The sequence below is a fragment of the Loxodonta africana genome, chromosome 4 (genome assembly GCF_030014295.1).
Source record: "Loxodonta africana isolate mLoxAfr1 chromosome 4, mLoxAfr1.hap2, whole genome shotgun sequence".
NCBI classification, from domain to species: Eukaryota; Metazoa; Chordata; class Mammalia; order Proboscidea; family Elephantidae; genus Loxodonta; species Loxodonta africana.
The window spans coordinates 163,981,543-163,998,844 of record NC_087345.1 but is presented as its reverse complement, the minus strand read 5'-3'; the positions used below and the strand labels follow the sequence as shown (position 1 = coordinate 163,998,844).

Below are 17,302 nucleotides of genomic sequence, written 5' to 3'. Positions count from 1 at the left end.
CGGGCTTTGACACTCTATCTTAATACTCTGTAAACATTAAAATTGTCTACACTATTGCTTCAAGGAAGAATTGGGTAGTGGTAACTGAGGAAGGAGCTTGTGCCCGCATTGGCAGTGAATCATCCTGTCTGTCTGTATGGCAGCTTGTTTATGATCCAGAAACATCTGAGGTAACGTTTACTGTACTCTTTTTAATACACAGAAAATAAATAAAATGTACTAAAGGAACTAAACCGTTTTGGGGTTTTTAAGTTCTAAAAAAAAATCTTTGCTTTTCTTTTACTGCCAATTCTCAGGTTTTCTTTCCATGATGAGTTAATATTTTTAACTCTTCAAAAAAACATGCTGTTCTTTGTCTTCACAAATAAATCCATAAATCCCATCAAAACAATTACTGTTACCCCAGTTAGAAATATTTCTGAGGTGCTAAAAAAAAAAAAGTATTCTGTATATATTTTAGCCTTTTATGAATGAAATTCCATGATATGCAGGAATAGTGTCTGCATCTATATTACAGTGTAGCCATGTGCTCTACAAAGTGATTGTCACGGTGCGAAGCACTGTTTTCATAGAGAATCTCCACTGGCATGGCTTAATTAGTAATCTGAATTCTTACTTAGTTTTTCTTGCAATTGAGTCTTTATAACTTTTAATTTCCCATACTTTTAACATGCAGATGACAAGTTTTGAGACTGTCATTTCAAATATTTAGTGATATAGGAGCAGACAAGTCCCATCCCATAGATTTCAGCTTGACACATAATTAGTATGATTTGCATTAGCATAATAATAAAGATGAAACTGAAGAAAATAAAGAAGTTATATTCCAACAGTAATGGAATCACTTTCATGGCAACAAGTATCAGAACATGCGTGTACAGATGTCTTGAATTTAAAAAAAAAAAAGAAAGCAGAGCAGCGCTTGCTTCCTCCTCCCCCCGCCCCCCAGCCGTTGTCAAATTCTGACAGCTGCTGTGACTTGTTTTATTCTTTAATTCTTTCCTTTTTCATGGAAGGGCATCCTCCATTCATGGCTCCAGCAGTTCAGCCTGCTCTAAATGAGACAGAGAAATGCATATCTCCCTGGTGGTCGATCCTTTCACAGCTGCGCTGCAATTCCAGTGTGACATCAAATTAGTAATTATAGCTGAGCGGGCTGCTTTTTACAAATGACAGTCTTAGCGTGCTGCCAGCAAGCAAGCTTCTCAGCGGGGAATCGGGGGAAGTAAAAGAAAAACATAACCGGACTCACTTGATTTCTGGGGGATTTGACCTGACTCTTTAAAAAGCCCATGTTCTTGAGAGACAGAGTCCTGGGGATTTACACAAATATGCATTTTGTTCCTCGTCCTACACCGTTCTTCTCAAATCTTCTGTCTGGTTTTATCAGGTACAGTAAAGCCTGTGTAATGGAGTCATAGGGTCACAATAAGGAGATTCTTTTTAACATATAACCTTCTCCCTGGCTGGAACCCATTCAGAAGAAAACAGCTGCTCTGCAGTTGGCATTTGTGTAACTATATTGGCAATAATCATTGTTGACACTTTGATAATGGGCTACAAAAAGTCTCCTTGTCGATTCTTATGCATTGTGAATTGCACTAGCAATTAAGTGACTGTCACCATCTCTGACATTTTACCTATTGCTGACTGAAGGTTCAGGAGAATTAATCATTAATACCCATGCATCTAAAAATGCGCTCCTAAACCAGTTTTCAGCATTTCTTTTGTGATCTTTAAATTGTAACAAATTATAATTAATTACTACCTCTCTCTGATTCTTCAGGCTGCAGCTAAAGGCAAGGTAACAAGAACGACAGGCCCCAGGCATTAAAGCACAAAAGCACAGCAGTGCATCCTCCTGAGAATCTTTGGCAATCAGTTAAAAAGTGCCTCATTTTTCGAAGTCATTGGATGCTTAGTTAAAGGGAGATTGTCAAGTTCCGTAGGCTCTAAATTCAGCATAGCTTTCACCTTCTGTGAAATTCCTTCTCTCCAACAATGGAAGTGAATCATTCCCCTTTGCCAGCCAGCGTTAGAAATACCTTATCCCACCACCCAAGATGTGAGAGAGTTTCCCATCAGGGAAGAAACAGAGTCTGTTTCTCAGACCTCAAAGGCAGCGCCAGTAACATCTGCCTCTTCACCGGGCACTCCTTGGAAACCCAGTGGGGCAGTTCTACTCTGTCCGTTTGGGACGCTTATGAGCCAGAATCAACTCGACACGGCAACCGGTTTTATTTGGTTTTCTTAGCCTTGGGGTGTTCTATAAAAGGGGACTTTTGGGGAAGGACAGCAAACAGAGAATTAGGGAATCTGAGCCCCAGCCCCTGCCCTGCCATTACTGGAAGTTTTCAGCTTGGGGATAAGTCATTTGACTTTGTCCTCATCTGTAAAATAAAAGGATTTGCTTGTATCATTGGTTCTTATGTTTAGTATTTGTAAAAATTGCTAGTTCAAATGAAGCTTTGCTAAACCCCTCCTGCAGAGATTCCGTTCTGCAGTAGACCTCACTTCCCTTCTGTTATCGTGATTAAGATGATTAATTATTAATAACAAAATGTTCCGAGCCGTCACATTACGCAGTGAAACCTGTGAGAGCCAGAACTCGACGGCACTGCCTTGTTTTTCTGGGTCGCAAAGTTTTCCACCTTTGACAGAGTGCAGTCACCACTTTTCTGTCTCTATTAGTAAAAAAAATATTTGTGTTTTCCTTCTCTGACAGGTTTCTACCTTTGTTCAGTTTTGCTATATCAGCAGATGACTAAACAAGTGTTAAGAGCTCTAGAATGTAAACCATGAGGAAATAATGGAAAGTTGAGGGGTTTTTTTGTTTCGTTTTTTAATTGTGGTAAATATTTATGTAACAAAATATTTGCCATTTCAACATTCTTTACATGTACAGTTCAGTGAGGTTACTATGTTATATTGTTCACCCATCACCATTATCCATTCCCAAATTTTTCCATCACCGGTAACAAAAGCTCGGTGTTCTCAGAGTTTTTAAGGTTAAATTCATTTGAAATTTCACATGACACCTGTAAAAGAGGGAGATCCCATGCAGTGACTCTTGTGAGCATTGTCCAGTTTTCACTCACATTACAGCCCTCAAACCCGTCTAGCTTACAGTGGTGTATAAACTCTCAGGTGCCTTAGATTAATTTTCAATTCACTGGAATGAACTCAACTCGGAGGATCACAAGCACACATGAAAAAAAAAACCAAACCCACTGCCATCGAGTCAACTCTGACACATAGCGATCCTATAGGACAGAGTAGAACTGTCCCATTGGGTTTCCTAGCCTGTAATCTTTACAGAAATAGACCGCCACATCTTTCTCCTAAGGAGTGGCTGGTGGGTTCAAACTACTGACCTTTCAGTTTGCAGCCGCCGAGCGTTTCACCATTGTGCCACCAGGACTGCTAAGCACACATTGAACAGTGCTATTAGGTGTGGGAGTTTTTTTTTTAACATTAACAACTCTTAGTTGGTTCCAGAAAGAGTTGGTGTGGAAAGAAAATTTCTAAAATTTCGTATGTGCCTGAATTTTTTTTTTCCCAGAATTTAAGTCAAGCTACTGCAGATATATAATCGTTAAAATAATACTCTTCACTAGGTTGATCTTAATCCAGAACCCGCAGGATTTAGCAAACTTCTTGAGTTTTCCAACTTTGACATTTCTTAGATATCTGATGGTATATATCCAAACAACAGGATCTTTAGATCAGATATTAACAAACCCCTTTTGTAGGTCTGGCACACAGCTGAACTGTCACAGAGCAGCCTACAAAACTTTGACATCACCACTTAGAGGGAATTTCATAAAAGTGGGACAATATTAGAAAAGGAATAAATTTCACTTTTTTAATAGTAGCTTGAGAAGTCTAGAAAAAAATAAATAACAAGCAGCTGGGTCTCACCAGGCTTAACAATTCTAAATTACAATAGATCTTATCCTGTTTTGTGCTTCTTAATTGCAACATTGTTTCACAAGTATGTTGAGGTATATTCTCTTTCCACATTTACACATAGACATACAGGTTCAAAATAAAAACGGAAACTTTCAGATCCTCGTGCTGGCCATAGGGGTATACGTTTGCATCGTTGTCTTTGTGAGAATTAGAAGTTATTAATGACCTATTGGATCATTTCCACACCATGAAATTGTATGGACAGTCTACTTATGTTGTTAAAGAAGGTCCTTGTGTGAACTTTTTGTGAGAAACCACCTGTTACTTTTGCCACTTCTGTATAAACTTTATACATTTTCACTAATTTGCCGTTTCATGTATCAAATTTGTGACTTGGATGTTTTGAGAAGCAGAATTGACTTTATTATAAATCTCTGGCATCTCTTATCACCCCAAATTGATACCACATATGTGGAGTTATTCAATCGAATTATCTTTATCCTGGTGTCAGTGTAAGAATTAGCTAAAATTCTCTCCCTTATAGAAATACTTCTGGAGTATACTTTCAGCCCCACAGATTCTGATTTTTGTGAAAGTGTTTTGGCAAGCCTCATGAAGGAAGATGTATTCTTTATTGTAAGTTTATTTTTGTTTGAGCGAGCTTGGAAAAACAAGTAAATCGGAAACATAAGCAGCCCCTAACATAAGACAATAATTAGTACATATTTTCTATGTTCGCATTCCACCCAGTGTGTCACAGTAACGGCTCATCAAAGGGATACCAGGCAACAGTCTGTGACATTGAGGCTTACAATTAGTCTTTTTTTAAGTGGGTTGCCAAATGAGCACATCGAACAAAAATTCATTTCTTTCTGAAATGTAAGTCCTTTAATCACAGAGCACTATGATACGTATTATCCTTTGCATTGAAACCTTCTGGTGCCAAAATCCTGTTTGCATTAAACGTTCAAGTGTAACGGGGGTATATTTCATCTTTCTGTTAAGATTTCCATACAGACTGAAAAAACTTGGCTCCATATTATATAGATTTTGGCCTCGTGCATTTTAAATGCATGAATTTTTTATTTTCCTGTTGCTAATGGCAATTTAAAATATGGTTGACTTTTTTGCATAATTTAAGTGTAGAATGATAATAAATGTATCACTGTTTTAGTCTGAATTCTGTACATTTGAAGTTGTGTTTTTGACTGTAAATACCAATTTAAAATACAGTAAAACTCTGAAAGCCAAAGCCTGTGTAAGGTGGAAACCTGTCAGAGAAGGAAAACTCAAATATTTTCCACTAATAGAGAGCAATAGAAAAGTGGTAAGACTTCACCCTGTCAAAGGTAGAAAACTTTGAGACCCAGAAAAACAAGGCAGTCCCATGAGTCCCAGCTCTCACTGGTTTCACTGTATTTGTGATTTAAAAAAAAAAAAATTGTGAGTCATCTAAAAGATAATAGGATTTTTTTAGCCTCACTAAAATAAAATTTCTATACAATTTCTGGTTTTACTAAACCTTAAGTATCCAATATTACTCAACTCCAGGCAGATGACAGCAATTGTATAATTGTATTCGAGTCACAGAACCTAATAAAATAAGCAGTTATTTACATATAACAAATGGGTTAACTTGCATTTGAAACAAATGAAAATTTTAAGTCTTTTTGTCCCAGAAAAAAAACTCTGGTTTTGGTTTCAGGGAATCCACAAACATTTTTAGTAATTTGGAATTTTTATGTGTAATAGTGCTAAGTATGAGTTTGGGTTAATATATGTTACACTTTAAGGCCTTATTTTTTATCTCTTTTCACCAAGTCTAATGGAAAGCAAGCAGAGCCCTGTGTCTCCTCTACTCTCATGGGATTCCGTAATTTCTCTCTGGCAACTGCCTTTTCTCCAGCCATCTTTGTCTACTAAGCCATCCACAGAGGCATATGCTCACTTCTAAAAATGAGAGCTCTAAACCTTCTAGCTGTTAGTTCTGATTTCCCCCCCGCTTTTTAATCTCAAGCTCCTGGCCGAATCTGTCCTTAGAGATTATTTACATGTCCTATAGGGTCGCTATGAGTCAGAATTGATGGCACTGGGTTTTTGGTTTGGTCAAACCCTAGGGAATAATAAGTAATTATTTGTATTCAGAAGCTTCTTTACGTTTTAAAATTATCCATGTGTTGATTATCTTCATGCTCCGAAGCAGCTGAGTGCACGTCTAGAATCTTCCATTCATGTTCATTTGTGCTTTAGTTACACATAAACTATTTTCCCGTGACCGGTATTGTACAGTATGCCTCTTAGGGTTGAAGAATATAGGCCTGCTGAGGGACAGCCTGGAATACCTTGCTTTAAAAGAAACCAAAAACTTCACTCAATAATGTAGTTACAGAAGCAGGAAAAAATGTTTATGCTGAACTGGTTTTCTTTTTTACTGCTCACAGCGAGTCAAATGTTTCCGGTGAGTTTACTAGTGTTTTGGGTGTGTTTTCTGGCTACTAAGATTCAGTTCATGAATTTTTGCTTTAGGTCAACAAAATAGCATTCACTAAATTACCCACTATTATAACGTTTTAACTGAGAAAAACTAACCCACGGAAAATTAAAGTAATACAAAAGCCAGCAATTTGGCCATATATATAGAATTCTTAAATTTTACTCCATATTAATAAATATCATAAAGTTTAGATGCTTTATTACTCCAAGAAGTTAACTTACCAAATTGTATTATCATACTGCCAAATTCTATTCTCATTCGGGTTTCAGTTTAAAATATATATATATATTCAGTAAGGTTTTCCTACCTGGAATAGCCTTTACAGGTGATCACAGAGGCTTTTCTAGCCGGAAAAATTTACAGTTGAGGTTTGGAGAGCAGGTTATGCCACCAAGGCGGGGGCATAAGGGCCTCTGGCCAGTGTCACCCTCAACACACCTTATCTAATGCGCCCTCTCTATCCTCCACGTGTCTGATGCAGGGAAATGAAATAACCTTGTACTTGTGTATGCCAGGTTCATGTACAGTAAGTAAGGAAAGTGTTTTCAAAATGTGAAGGCAATAGGTGGAGAATCCACATGAGACTAATGGGTAAAACATGGAAGGAAAAAAGATTTTAAACAGATTTAGGTTCCAGATATCCCAAGTTTAAAGAGCCTATTTCTTAAAAAGCAAGAAGGAAGAAGGGGAACAAACTAATGTACAAGGAGTTCTTATGTGCCAGGCACTTGGTGTTTGTGTCCTTTCGTTCACACACTAACCCTATTAACCCATTGCCACTGAGTCATGGCGACCCCAGGTGTTAGAGAGTAGAACGGTACTCCACAGGGTTTTCTTGGCTATAATCTTTACGGAAGCAGAACATCAAGTCTGTCTTCCATGGCGTTGCTGGGTGGGTTCAAACCACCAACCTTTAGGCTAGCAGCCTTTACATTAGCCAACTGCTATGGCCACATCAATTTCCCATTATAGGGATAAGAAAACTGAGGTTTGGGCAGATTAACCATCTGGTCCAGGACATCACAGTATAAAAATGTAAATATGCTAACATATTTTTTTAAAAGAAGAAAGCTTGTTTTGGATTCATCGTGTTGAGGGTTTCTCTGGATACACGAGCCCAGATTGAGAACCATGATGACCAGATAACAGCATCGCGTATGTAATTCTCCAATGCAGCAGGCACTGCTCACAGCCTTTACATGTACAAACTCATGTAACCTTCACAACAACCCAGTGTTTGCTGATCCATGTTGAAAGTTGAGGAAACCAAGCCACAGAGAGGGTAAATTGCCCAAAGTCACACAGCTGTCTAGAAATGTAATCTAGACAGCCTGGATCCACGTGCTTTAATCTGGCTCGCAAGTGGAAACCTGGGCCATGCTGCGTAGACATGGAATTGGGCCTCACCCAGGGTCAGAGTTTGAGGGGTTCTCATCCTGCTGATTTTCAGTCTTAAATAGTAGAAGCAGGCTAGCTAGGCTGCAGGGTGAATAGTGTTGTTCTGCTTATGCCTTTGACTGTTTATTTCCACCTCGTAGGGGTGAATGTTGCTTTGTGTATGTATGTGTGTGTGCACTCTAGGTGAAACTTTACAGCACAAATCAGTTTCTTATTCAAAAATATATACACAAATTGATTTGTGACATTGGTCGCAATCCACGCAATGTGACAGCACTCTTCCCCTTTTCATTCACATCCCAGGGTTCTCGTGTCCATTTGTCCAGTTTTCCCATCCCTTCCTGCCTTCTCATCTTGCTTCTGGGCAGAAGTCGCCCATTTGGTCTCATATATTTGATTGAACTAAGGAGCGCATTCCTCACATGTGTTATTGTTTGTTTTTTAGGCCTGTCTAATCTTTGTCTGAAAAGTGGGCTTCAGGAGTGGCTTCAGTTCCCACTTAGCAGGGTGTCCAGGGGCCATAGTCTCAGGGGATCCTCCAGTCTTTGTCAGACCAGTAAGTCTGGTCTTTTTTGTGTGAATTTGAATTTTGTTCTACATTTTTCTCCTCCTCTGAGCAGAACCCTCTATTGTGATCCCTGTCAGAGCTGTCAGCCATGGTAGCCCAGCACCATCTAGTTCTTCTGGGCTCGGGCTGGTGGACCTGTGCTTTATACGGTCCATTGATCCTTGGGACTAATCTTTTCCTTGTGTTTTTGGTTTTCTTCATTCTCCTTTGTTCCTGATGGGATGGGACCAATAAATGTCTCTTAGGTAGCTGCTTGCAGGCTTTTAAGACTCCAGATGCTGCTTACCAAAGTAGAATGTAGAGCATTTTCTTTATGAACTGTGTTATGCCAGTTGACCTAGATGTCCCCTGAGACCATGGTCCCCCACCCTCAGCCCCAGCAACTCGGTCCCTCGAGGTGTTTGGATGTGTCGAGTAAGCATCTATGACTTTGCCATGGTCAAGCTGGTGAATGCTATTTTGAGTCCACTCCACCCTAGCAGAATTATAAGAGAAAGTAATCTTGCCTCATGCTGGATGGATGCTGACATTGGTTGCACCCTGGGGAGCTACAGCTGGTCAGGGCCTTTGAGCAGCTTCTGAAGACCCCCAGGCAAGAGCCCAGACCAGACCCAGGGCCTGGGCCGGCTGGAAGAAGTTGGTATGAGGAAGAGTGGTTCCCTGCCTTTCTTCCCTCCTTCCCTGTGTCTCCTCCCAGCTAGTATAGCACATGGTACAACAGTTCCCCTGTCATACTGGGAGGTTCGCAGTCTACACAGAGCTGGCAAGGAGAACTTAACTTGTTAAGCTAGAGCAAATAAATGAAGACGTGGCCTACTACCAGTTCAGAAAGGTTGCTGACTGCCAGCCAAAAGCGAGCCTCATAGTTCACAGTTGAGAAGCTTTTCTAAGCCCGATATCCTTAGTCCTGGTGGTTTCCTCCACCCTCTGGCTATTTCTGCATTAAACTAGAAAGGATATTAAACAAACTAGCAAAAAAAAAGACCCAGATTAGAATTGCTTTCCTTTGGGTTTTCAGTGGCTGTGACCTTTCAGAAACAGATTGCCAGGACTTTTTTCTGAGGTAGCTCTGGGTGGACTTGAACCTCCAGCCTTTCAGTTAGTAGCAGAGTGCTTAACTGTTTTTCCCACCCAAGGACTCCATAAAAAGGGTCTAAAAGATAGCCATTAAAGAACCAGCCTCCCTGATTACAAGGCTTTGGTTTGGAAAACTCTCTTCAGTGCTAATAATGCAAACTTTAAAAACAAAGAATAGAATCGTTTGCTGCGTTAAGATATCCCTGCCCACAGTTATTTCTGTGCTGCCCTGCATATGTCGTCTTTGTGGCATTTTTACAGACTGTTCATTCAAGTTTACTAATTCTCAGTGTAATAGGTTTCCTCACTTTATTGAAAGATTTTTTTTTAATATAAAATATCTGCTCATTATCAAAGGGATCCACCACCTGTCACTTTGTCATACTGTAGTGGCTTGTATGTTGCTATGATGCTGGAAGCCATGCTTCCGGTATTTCAAACACGGGTGGGGTCACCCGTGGTGGACAGGTTTTAGCGGAGCTTCCAGACTAAGACAGAACAGGAAGAAAGGCCTGGCGATCTGCTTCCAAAAATTCACTAGTGAAAACCCTGTGGGCCACAGCAGAGTAGTGTCTGATGCAGCGCTGGATAATGAGCTTCCTAGGCCGGAAGGCACTCAGAGTCCACAGCGCCTGCAGCACTGGACGCCCAGTGGTCGTAAGTGCTGTGCAGGACCAGGCAGCGTGACCTTACGTGGTGCACAGGGTTGCCGTGAATCAGAGTCAACTCAGCAGCAACTAACAACATTAGAGGAATATATTGAAATTAAAGTTAACCCATCAGGTTCTCTTCAGGGCGAGGTATTGTCAGTTGACTTAATCTTTGCCACCTAGTTCTTAGCAGGAAAGAACAGTTAATGTAATCAAAGTTCTTTTGCTGTTGTTGTTTTCAAAGGAAACATGCAGTCTCTCAGCCTATGAAACTGGTTTTGACTCCATACAATAACTACAGTTTACTGAATGGCCACGACAGCGGCGATAATGATTCTCACTCATTGTTCTAAATGGTCGCACGTATTTTCTGTCGAAATCTCAGAAGCTCTACAATAGTAGTGATTAGGAGTCAGGCTGCCTGGGTTCACATCTCAGCTCCCCATTTACCAGGCTGTGAGGCCTTAATGAACCTGCATAATCTCACTAAACTCGGTGTTCCCTTTCTGTAAAATGATATGAGAATAGTAGGTAAGGCTGTTGGGAAGAGTAAAGGAGATGACGCAGGTAAGGGGTGTGGTACAGTGTGTAAAGCTTCTGCAGCTGTCTTCCCCATTCTGTGCGCAAGGAAACAGCCTGTAGAGACCCAGAAACTGGTCCTTGGTCCCTGGTGAGTAAGGGGTGGGACTAGGATCGGAACCTCAGAATTCATGACTCTAAAACCCTGATGCTCCCACGCACTCTGCAATGCAGCACATGCTTGGGAGGTGGGTATTTGTAGAGCAGTGTTGGGTTCCTCTCCAGCAGCTGCCATGCTAAAGATACGCCTTTGCTTCTTTATCCCTTCAATAAGCCCTTAAGTCTTTCAACCAATCTGGTTGCCCTTTTTTGAACTTGATCCAATCTAAATATGTCCCTAGTGCCTGTGAAATTCACAAGTAAGCTTAGTAATGTAGTACAGGGTGTCCAGAGTTTTATGAGGTAGGATTATACTTTCCCTGTCACATGAGGTAATTCTGCTAGGGTGAACCCAAAATGGCACCCGTCTTCACTAATGTGACTTGTGTTACAAATATGTATCTAATGTGTGATTTACTACCTTGTCTGTAGTCCCTCAGCCCTCTTTCAGGGTTATCTTACACAAAAACAAAAAAATCCCTCTCCCCGTCTTCTTTTACACATACAGAATGAGTTGTGGAGTTGAGACAGATATCTTAATCCTTAACACCTCCCCCTCATACACACACACGCACACCCTCATCCTCAAAACATAGAAATGCCCACGTTGTCTACTAGGAGAATCATGACCCTTCTCCGTCTTGTCTGGTTTTGTGCTAAAGACCTGGCTTCAACCCTTTTTTGTCAGTCGCTCTCCGATTTGTATTTTGGGCAGTGCTTATCTTTGTATTGTCCTCTGAAAGAGTTCTGTTAAACTTCACATTTTCTTCACTGTGAAACTCTCTTATGTTTGCAGTTTACTGGAATAAGAGTCTACTGTAATTGACTCAAGCATTTAATTCAAACACTGAACGTTAATATGTTATCTTCTATACTTTCAGGTTGGTTTTTTGTTTGTTTTTACATTTATCACATTATTTTTAAATTGTTAATGACAGATTTAGGGGGTGAATTTATCAGGCCCATCCTTAGTTTTGTGAAGAATGGTGTTGCATTTTTATTTTTGTAAGACTTGGTATGAAAGTGGGTCATTGAGTCCCTCCTCCAGAATCTTATTTATCTATACTTCTTATATTCTCTTTCTGTCATGTTTTCTACCTACTTTCATGTCTTCCTCCTATTCTAGACTTTAAATGCCTTTAGAATAGAGATTTGACCTATTCATTCAGTAACTGCTTATTGAATTGAATCTTTGGATTTCTGAGCTTTACTGTATCTACTTTGTAAGGATAATTATTTTGGTGGCAGTTTTATCAAACTCAAAATTTCAAAGCTGTTCAAATATTCCCTTCTCCAACAAAATTAGTAGTTAGAGCTACAATTTGGAATTGTAAAATAACTCTGTATATATGTATGCGTATAGATAAATGTTAGTATGTTTACATACATGTGTATACTTTATAAAATTGGGGGACAGTGAGCAGCTTAGGCTTTAAAGGAAGAGTCAGTAGATAGATACACCCGGTAGGTTTTCTTTTATCACTCTGAAGAAGGGGTGGCAGTGTAGTGGCCAGGAAGGAGAATAGGTTCTTTCCTTGGATTATTCTTTTTCATTTGGTTCCACCTTATAGAGAAGAGAGCCATTCAGAGGTTCACTGATACACCAAGAAAGACAGTATATTATGTTGGATTCCTTTCAACTGGGAAAAATCAACGATGTTTAGCTAAAAGGAAGGGAAGGGTTTTGATTGATTTTGAACTCTCAGAATGCAAGTTGCACCAAGTTAAATAGAATAATCCACACTACTTTAAAATTATTTGCCTACATGCTATATGCCATAGTGCAACTTAGCTTTTTCTTCCATAACCCATACTTTGGCAGTTACCCATTACTTCGCATTGGTCAGCAGAAGTACGATTTACTTACTAGCTCAATCTCTTATTTATTTGTAAATTCTCATCTTACTGTGTTTTATGTTCAGTGATAACATTTTTCTTTGACATCGTCCAAAGGAGAGCAGACTCTCCTCTTGTGAACAAGAAGACTTGGCAGGGTAGATGGCTAACTCTGGCTGCGTGTCCTCCTTGAATCAGAAATTAGATGATTATGGATGGGGCTTTTTTAAGACAACATAATATGCTGTTTGTAACATGAACCCTGCAGCAACTACCCTTTAGAGTTGGACTGATACCAGGAAGAAAATTGAAGGTTCCTGACAAGGTATTCCAAGAATACAAATTCTATACTTAGAAGACTGATTGTAAGAAAGCGAGTCCAAGAAAGCAGTCAGGTTCATCCCTATAAAAAAATAAGAAACCTTACAAAGCCTCATAATATTGAGTATGTCTGACCCTACATTCCTAGTGTTAATGCGTCCAGTGGTCATAGCTCACTGGTGCCCCCTTGCGGTAGTCAAACCACCTCACGTTCCATTGACTTGGGTACAGCCCCTACAGTGAAGAGGACAAACTTACTTACGAGGGTTGGAAGGCATAAGTGTTTTTTAGATTTTATTCAAACTTCATTCTTTTTCTTTTCCTCATTTGTTTTAGGCCAAAGAACTGCCAACTTTAAAGGATAATGATTTCATTAATGAGGGCCAAAAGATTTATATTGATGACAACAACAAAAAAGTGTTCCTGGAAAAACTGAAAAAGGATGTTGAGGTAAGAAAAATCAATGTAAAGGATACCTCAGTTGTATGCAAGTCAACATTGTTGGTTTTTAGGAGATTTTTAAAACTATGTATTTAAATCTGCAACTAGTACAAATATATATGTTTTTTTAACCCAAACCAAACCAAACCTATTGCTGTCGAGTCGATTCCGACTCATAGCTACCCTACAGGACAGAGTAGAACTGCCCGATAGAGTTTCCAAGGAGTGCCTGGCGGATTCAAACTGCCAACCTCTCGGTTAGCAGCCGTAGCACTTAACCGCTACGCCACCAGGGTTTCCAATATATGTTCTACGTTATCAAAATCACATATAAATAGGTATGACTCATGTGATCAGACTCAAAAAAGAAATATACTGGCTCAGCAGCTCTCTCCTTTAGATAACAAACAAAAGAAAGCACCTTCCATCTTCTGATGGGCACCCCACCCTCAAGTTCCCAAATTCTTTGTCAGTAGGATGGTCTGTGAGTAGTTAAAGCCCACTGAGACTGGCCTGCCCAGAGAAACCAGACTGGGTGAAGGGAGAGGGGTAGGCAGAGTATTGAATTCTGTCAAACAGCAGAGCATTTCAAAAACGCCTGTTTAGTAATGTTTGAGTTTTGGGTTTTTCCCCCTCTAAACTGTATCTCAAGGAACTCTGGTGGTACAGTGGTTTGGCTGTCAGCTGCTAACCGCAAGGTCAACAGTTCAAACCCACAAGCCGCTCTGCCAGAGAAAGACACGGCAGTCTGCTTCCATAAAGATTGCAGCCTTGGAAACCCTTTGGGGCAGTTCTACTTTGTCCTGTAGAGTCACTATGAGTCGGAATTGACTAGACAACAACAGGTTTGGTTTTTGGAAACCACATCTCAGTGTTGGTAAACTCAACCTCAGTAGCTTAGTGCTTTGAATATTTTCACCAGCTGCTATGAACAGTATCATTAGGTCTAGCAAGCCAGCCTCGACTCATCGTGGGAAAACTGCACAAGGGCAGTTTTGAACACTTGTGGGTGGTGGATAAAATAATACAATAAAACAGGTTTTTAGTCTATAATGAAGGAGTTTTCTTTTTAAGCATTGTTTTGCTTAAGAATAGAAAACATGTCTTTCCTGTCATTTTCTCTATTGCAGCTTTCCCATTGGACTTCCTTATTTCTTCTTTTAGAAATAGAGAAAAAAAATAAATAACTGAGAGATAAATTCAGGAAAAGTGGTTATCATCTTGGAAGTTGTTGAGTTACAAGACAGTGCAACGACAATTGTAATCATCTAGGCAATGACTAAACTGAGTTGTTCTTAGCTGTTACTCTTGTTCATATGTGTGTGTCCATTTTCTTTTTAAACTTCCAAATACTGTTCCCCTCACACTAGCACAGATCTGCTACTTGGAAAGAGGCTTTGTAGAAAGATGTTTTCATGTCATTAAACAAAAACAGTTGAAACGACTTGAGTCAAAGACTGAATATCACACATTAGATGGTGCTTCCCGTGAAAGCAGAGCAACGTCGTAATCTCCTTTTTAGTCTTCTAATAGCGCTTTCATTGCAAGGCACTCAGACTCACCAAGTTAGTTCGTAATTATTTTTAGATCATAAGTATCTGAATAAAAAATGTTTACATTATTTTTTCATGATATACATGTTTGGATTAGAACCTTAATATTGGTTATTTGTGAGGGCTGCAACTGTCTACTTTAAAAAAAAAAGGTAAATTCAAATGTCTGTTTTTATCATGTAACATTTTTTTCAGCCTTTCATTAATGAACATTTGTTTTTCCTCAGTTGTCAGGAGTTATTAAAATGCATATTGGTTAGGCATTTCTTCCTTGCTTTAGGGCTGATTTGATCTGATAACCAAGTACCATAGGTAAACATACTCTCTTTTGAATTTTTATTGATTAATCAGTAAATCTTTGATCTAAGAATGCTACTATTTTAGTAATTATGGTAAATACCCCTTAGGGTTATCAGTGACTTGCCAAAAAATCGTTTTCATCTTTTTTTTCTCTTGCCATATATCACTATGATATTTAGACTCCCAGGAATAATGTAACTCAAGCAGTTCACATTTACAGTTGAATTACATAAGGATCCTCTTAGCTCTTTTGTTGTCTCTAATAATGTCGTTGATTAGAGGATTTGGATAGTTGAATCCCATACATGGCGCTGGCACTTAGCTGTTTTGTTGAAATGGAGGCAGAGCAGAAAGCATTCTTTCATTAAGAAATATTCTCAATGGATGATAACAGTATCTTAGTTTGGAAATTCATGCAAAAGCATCATTAAATTTTTAAGCAGGTAATTATGGTGAAGTAGCTTGGCATCTGATCTTGATAATGAGGCTAGAATTTAATCTGGTTTTCTTTTTTCATCAATTCCATGGTTTCTAATTTAGCTGACTGGCTTAACTGTTGGAGTTGAGTACAGTTTTTCTTTTCTTTTAACCTAATGCTTAAAGCAGGCCTGAGTTTATTGTGGCACAATAAATGATCCATTTTTGTAGAGAAAAGAAAAGAATTTCATCCGAGAATCTAGCTTCTGTTTTCTACAATTGAAATCCCTTTCTACTGTCAGTATGCTGTGCAGAGAGCTTCGTACCCAACTAAACATAAACTTTCCTCCAAACAAGTGCTCTGTGGAGAGTGGGAATCAGTTTGCCTTCTGACTGGCCTGCTTTCAACCCTGATTATGACCCTGGAAAGTCAGCGCTGACCGCGCCTCTCATTGGCTCACAATGAGATGCAAACGTCACACAGCACAGAACTGTGCTCCTTGCGTGGTATCTGAGAGCGCCTCTCACAGGGCATCTGAACTCACTCACAATTATGGTCCCACAACCATAGAATGGGGTGGGGGGGGGGTGGGGCGGAGTGGCAGCCAGCATTTGTGGAGCTTATAGAGCCTGAGTCCTGCACATGCACGCCTTATCTCTTTTCATCCTTAAAGCAACTCCATTGAGGACAGGCACTGTTATTATCCCTGGTTGATTGATAAGAAAACTGAGTCCAGAGATGCTAAGTAATTTGCCCAGACACACACAGCTACTAACTTCAAACTGGGATTTGAGGTAGTCGGAGGCCACACTCCTAACTCTGATACAAAAGGAAAATTTTAAATGTTTCTGAGAGCGCAGTTGAGACTTTGTTTTCTGATAAATACTCCAAAGGAGGATTATTGTGATTTTTGACAAGTGGCCAAATATAACTCTTATATAGGCTGATTGGAATTTTAATTCTACATCACAGATGTGTTCGAAGCAGTAATTCAGTGGAACAAATGTGTTAGCAAAACAAGTGAGGAAAAAGTTAATTTAAATCTGTTATGAAGGATAGTTTATTAACTGCTCCTTTGCCACATCGTTTTCTAGGAGAGTTTGTACCAGGGCTGGTAAAGATCTTGAGGAGGATACTAACACAAAGATTAGGCCTAATGAGGAATTAGTCAGTAAGGAATCAGATTAGGTGGGATATTCTGAAGGAAAAAGTGGCAGATTAAGGGTCTGTCGGGTAATTATTATGAAGTTGGAGGGGAAGAGAAGAAGGGAGAACAAAAGATTGCAAAGATTGTTAAATCTTCAAGCTTTGGGATCCATGTACTTAAAAAATTACGTTTGAGTTAGAAGTTTAAAGGGATGAACAGAGTAAAGAGGAAGTATGTGGTCATGCCCCGTATAACAGCCATTTGGCAGCATCTGACCGGATATACGTCCATGGTCCCATAAGGTTATAATAGAGTTCAGAAATCCCAGTCGGAAACCGGACATAGCTTTGCTAAGTACATAATATGGTGTTCTCATAATGTTCAAATCACATAATGTCCTATTTTGCAGAACATATTGTGGACGTTAAGTGAAGCATGACTATTAAGTCCCTAAAATCAGCTTGAGGCAAAACACCACAGTGGGCCCTGTTCCCTTTCTTTCATCTTCT

General features: G+C 39.5%; 1 protein-coding gene across 4 annotated transcripts in view; it reads left to right on the top strand.

Annotated features, from left to right (window-relative positions):
• Nucleotides 1-17,302, top strand: part of PIP4K2A (phosphatidylinositol-5-phosphate 4-kinase type 2 alpha) — a 197,107-nt gene that overhangs the window by 163,348 nt on the left and 16,457 nt on the right. For all 4 annotated transcript variants that reach the window (XM_064284915.1, XM_064284917.1, XM_064284916.1 and 1 more), the window contains exon 7: nt 13,271-13,384. In XM_064284915.1, the coding sequence (XP_064140985.1) occupies nt 13,271-13,384 (114 nt within the window). The remainder of the gene's footprint in view (nt 1-13,270; nt 13,385-17,302) is intronic.